Source organism: Bactrocera dorsalis, chromosome 2 (genome assembly GCF_023373825.1).
Source record: "Bactrocera dorsalis isolate Fly_Bdor chromosome 2, ASM2337382v1, whole genome shotgun sequence".
In the NCBI taxonomy this organism is placed as follows: domain Eukaryota; kingdom Metazoa; phylum Arthropoda; class Insecta; order Diptera; family Tephritidae; genus Bactrocera; species Bactrocera dorsalis.
This window is the reverse complement of record NC_064304.1, coordinates 1,317,961-1,323,198: the sequence shown is the minus strand read 5'-3', so window position 1 is coordinate 1,323,198 and position 5,238 is coordinate 1,317,961. Positions and strand designations below refer to the sequence as shown.

Sequence of the window (5,238 nt, the reverse complement as noted above, 5' to 3'; positions counted from 1 at the left end):
GAATTTTTGTTAGTTATAGCAATTAGAGGTACAGATGAAATTCTTCGTAATACTCTTCTTTCTTTTATAAAATAAAATTTAACAAGTAAGAAATAGCTAAGATCGGGTGGAACCGAACATTTTATATTCTTGCATCTTACAGGAATCAAAGCCAGGGTGTAAGCCGTTAACCAGAGGATCGGAACCGAAGTAATTATTAACCCATACACTGACCGACATATTCGACATAAACTTTGTTAGAAAAACGAAAATCATTATTTGTAGTATATGAAAATTGGAGATTTAGATCCGATTTTGTCTATTTTTCCCAATTCTATATACTATTAATATGCCACAAACTAATAAAATCTTCCTTGTGTTTTATTAATTTTTTATTTGCTTTTTCGATAGCTTATATTTCCATAAATATCCTGGGAGATCGGGAAGGCCATATCTTGAATATTTTTTGGATGGCAGCGTTCTAAAGAGCGACCACTTGGAGGTGCAAACATATATACATAAGTGAAACTTTAAAGGCGTTTTTCTTGAAACGGCATTTTTTAAAAATGCTGGCGTCATAACTCAACGAGAAATTGGCCGATCGACTTCAAATTAAAACTGAGTATTTTAGAATACATTTATATACAATGACCTGCGACCTTTTGATTGCTTGAAAATTGTCAATTTGGCATTAAAAAACGTCAATTTTTTACGTCAACAAAGTATGTTGTCTGAAGTTGTCCTGGTGGAACACTACACCCTTCCTGTTGGCCAATTCTGGATGCTTCTGGTCGATCGCCTGCTTCAAGCGATCCAGTTGTTCGCAGTACATGGTAGAATTAAACGTATGGCCATATTGGAGCAGCTCATAAAGGATCATTCCCTTCCAATCCCACCAAAAACACAGCAAAACCTTCCTGGTCGTCAGTCCCGGCTTGACCACTCTTTGGGACGATTCACCGGCCTTTTCGCTTGATATTGTCGTATGTGATCCATTTTTCGTCGCCAGTCACCATCCGCTTCAAAAATGGGTCGAGTCGTTCCGTTTCAGCAGCATATCGTAGACGTTGATTTGGCCCAGAAGTTTTTTTGCGTCAAATCATGCGGCACCCAAACATCAAGCATTTTACACGTCTATGTTTACACGTCTATAACTGTTGAACGCAATATCCAAACTAAACACGCATAGCGTAGTTTTGTAGGTTATGTCAAGACCTTTCAAAGATGTATAGTATTACCAGATACGAGCTCTGTAGCGCTTTATATATAGTCACGAAATTCAAAAAACAAAAGGGCGTAAGGGAGATATTTGACAACCTAATATTAGGTATATGGGGCAATGCCAAGTTTTTGCCCCATTTTTTTTTATTTTAGGCACAATGATAAACTGTTATGAATAAAACGCGCTCCCTCATTTTCTTTGAGATAACTCACATATTGGCCGATATACGCGGTATAAAGTCACCCAGAAGTTCTAAAATGAGGCCTGAGGGAAGCGGTGACACGACCATCGGATAGCAACATGTTGCAATAGTATAAAAATATAATATGAGTAATATAAAATAATATTAGGTTTTGGAATGTTCGTCAACGCTATATTTCGAAATCAATAAAAACCAAAAATCTACTATAAAAGTCTTTAGCTTATGAATACCAAAATTTATACGCACATAAACACATCAGATATTGACTAATATCTGGAACGTGTGTCCTTAAAAAGTGTCGGATTTCATACAAAGAGTCACTCATATTTAGATCAAGAAATAATGCTGGAAATTAATTTAAATTTAAAATTTGATTTGATTAAAGTTGAATTAAAATTAAATCACCTTTGGATCCGCTTCCTTCCAGCAGCGATGCAACCAAAACGCGCGTTCACACTTATTATCGCCCTTCGGATACAAACACTTCTTGCCCATATGCAAAGCTATGACATGCATGGATTCCGGTAATTTGTCCAGTATCTTCTCCAAATGCACTTCACCGTCCTCATGCAAGACATCCGTTTCTTCAAACACACAATACATGTAACACTTCAACAGCTCGTCTTCGTGAACATCCCCATCGCTGAACTCCTTTATGGCCTCTGAGCAAAAACAAAAAGCATAATATTAATGGAAATTCTTTTACTTTGTATTTCAAATGAGGCGAATTCACTCGCACGAAGCACTTCCAAGCAAGTGGTTGCCTGTTTTTTTTTTTGGAACAACAATTCTGAGTGATGCACAATCATCTGTTTGTCAGTTGCTTTCAATTAATCCGAAGACTCATCGCTCTTTACCCCGATTACAACTGCATTTTTGAGTACTGAAAACATCAATTTGATGAGTTATCTACCGTATAGTTCTGACTTGAGGCCGAATGACTTATTTTTTCTTATTCCGGTACGTAAAACATTAATTGATACGTCAGCGTTTTTCGACCTACCTAACTAGGGGATGATGCGTTCAAAACTAATGTTTTAGAGATACCTCAATCAAATGCTTCGTAAACTGGTTCAAACGCATGCAAGAGTCTATAGGTCTTAATGGAGAATAGTTTTTAAAACAACTCTGATGATTAAAATTTGTTTTTATTCTTGAACCCTGATATATGAAAGGTAACCAACGTACACTCTTTCTTACCTTCTGTCACTCCCGTCTTGGCAACGCAGGAATCGTGAACAGGCCGTAGTTCCTTCAGCAGCTCCGGGGGTGGATACTACAACAATATAATTTGTATATGACACTCTGACGAAAGAAATTTTCCACTTACGGTTTCATCACGTCTCAGCTCCTTTTGCGCCCAAATAAGGTTTAACAGAAAACCTATCCACAGCAATGTGCCCAGGAGAGTCTTTCGGGAGTGCATTTTTTGCCTACTAAAGCTCTAATCAATAAAAGTAATGTTCACTCACAGCAAGAACAATATCTAAGATGTCTCGAAAACTGTTTCTTGCTTCGTTTATATATAATTCGTGGGAGACATTATGTATCTAATTTTTAGTATCTTTGAGCTGTCCAAACTGTCGAAATGTCATAGGAAGCCTGTATTACGTTTAATTGACGTCTCAGGCGACAATGAATATGACGTATTAATTACACCCATTCCTAACAGACTAATTAAAATGAATATGCCAGTGAGTGCATTAGCTATATTTACTCACTTATAACTATTCTATATACTTCAGAAATCTGTACCTTACGGCATTTAAACGTTTTTGAAAATGATTTCGTCAGGAGAGAATATTATTAGGTAATTATAGTTTATTAAACAACCCAAATTCAAGATTTCAGTACTACAATTTAGCGATAAAAAATGTCCATAAGGCTGATCATTCTCTAGGGGCCCTTTTTTTAAATCAAGACTTGCTTAATTGAAGCTTGCTTCTACTGAAAGTGTTTTCATCTGAGTGCCTTTTATTAATTAAACAATAATAATAGGGTGTACAAAAGCAAACACTAGGCGGTTGTTATAAATACTTCGGCCCAAACGCGAGGTTCGTGTGAAAAGGTAAGCAACTTACAAAAAGCAATTATAACTGCAAACCTCTCCTTCCGACTCACAACAGCGCCAATATGTAATTAGCACGGCAAGTGCCAATTTGTCAATCGGGAATTTCGCGTGGTCTTGGAGCCCTAAGTACAGGGGCGGAACAGCACTATGCCGTGACTCTTAAAACTAAAACAACTACATATTATATTTACATATATGTATGTATGTATGTACATATATGCAAGGCATTTTTGGGGCATTGGCAACAACACGAGGAGAACTATATGAACATTAACTTGCTATTTAATATCCGATGTGCTTATCCGTGATTTGCACATTTCGTTGCTGTAACTGAAACGATGTACTGATATATACATAAGAGTTGAAACTCTATGTCTTCATTAAGGTGCTTCAAAACAAATTTTTGTATTTTTTTTTTCAATTCTTAGCGATTAACAAAACAAAAATCCTCCCTCAAGCCAGGCGCTGTAGCTTAACTCTAAGGGGTCGCTATTTTTTTAGGTTCCCATTCATTTAACATAATTTTCGTTTTTTATTCAAAAATAATCATCATATATTCAGAAATTTGGTTTTTCAAACTTTAAAAATTCTCCCGACATTCGTTGTAGTATTCTTCGCAAATTCTCACGTAGAAATTTTCGCATTTTGTTTGTTGGCCGCAGATTCTTAGTTTTTCTTCGTCAACTTTCAGTTCTGCCGCCATTTTTTAGTGTCTGAATATAAATAGTATGATCGAAAATGTTTCTCAGCTTTTCGTCTTTCCTTTCGGAACGTATTTCCAATTACTATTTTTTACTAGACTTTTGACAATCAACGACAATTTTACGGCAATTTGGATAACTGCATCGTGCCATTGAACCCATCCTGTTTCACATAACTGAATAAGTTGTTCGCCAAGTATTTTTCCCAATGCGGTCGAACGCTTGGGATATGTGTTCTTAAAAATTTGTCCAGAAGGAAATGTCTCCCATTTCTCTCTTTGAATCCGCCACTATATATATATACATACATATGTATATATAATCAGCAACCGTTTCTTCAAACTTAATTTTTAACAGACCGGAGGTTAATTTTGCAGAAAATAACTCCAGCATTACTATACACACATAACAACTAAACAGCCAATAATTTCACATAATTTTCTTTTATGGTCTGAATATTCCCAACATATTTTGTTCATAATATGTACAATATATGTAAGTATATCTACTATATCTACATTCAACGGGTACTGGAGGTTGAATTTTTGGGCTGACTTCGAGACGTCAATTGAGTTTTTAAACAAAACATAACGTTCTGTAATGCATCTGAAATATTCCATTTACCCGGTAGTCGATGCACAGTGTCACTAATGAGAAAATCCAGCATTGCAAAGAAACTTGATACTTTTTGGCATTTACAGATGCCACGATGGGGGATTGCTAAGCTTTCTTATTAATTTTTTTTATTAAGTTATACTAAATTTGCAATGAACTCCCCGAGAGTATGACAAAAAATGTACTTATGAAGGAAATAATATAATATACTATACATATTTGAATGAGGTTTGTACTTCTATTTTCGAAGATGAAGAAATTATTTGTATTTAAACTGTTTGGTTTTAATTATTTTTTATCTTAAAACTTTGCATTAAAAATGTGGAGGACAGTAGAAGGAACTGGCGGCAAACATTACTAATATTTGGTTCACATTTCGGAGGTATTGGAATGCTAAGAGTCGAATGACCAGCAACTTTTCCAGAAATTAAGAGAAATTCTGGGACAT

At 35.6% G+C, this 5,238-nt stretch overlaps 1 protein-coding gene across 1 annotated transcript; it reads right to left on the bottom strand.

The window, feature by feature from the left end:
* Positions 1-1,547: 1,547 nt before the first annotated feature.
* Positions 1,548-3,287, bottom strand: LOC105232487 (general odorant-binding protein 83a). The gene is made up of 4 exons (XM_011214170.4): positions 2,734-3,287; positions 2,604-2,679; positions 1,809-2,065; positions 1,548-1,748 (listed from the first exon to the last, which is right to left on the bottom strand). The coding sequence occupies exons 1-4, from the start codon at positions 2,827-2,829 to the stop codon at positions 1,731-1,733; spliced, it is 447 nt and encodes a 148-aa protein (XP_011212472.1). The 5' UTR covers positions 2,830-3,287; the 3' UTR covers positions 1,548-1,730.
* Between the last annotated feature and the right edge of the window lie 1,951 nt (positions 3,288-5,238).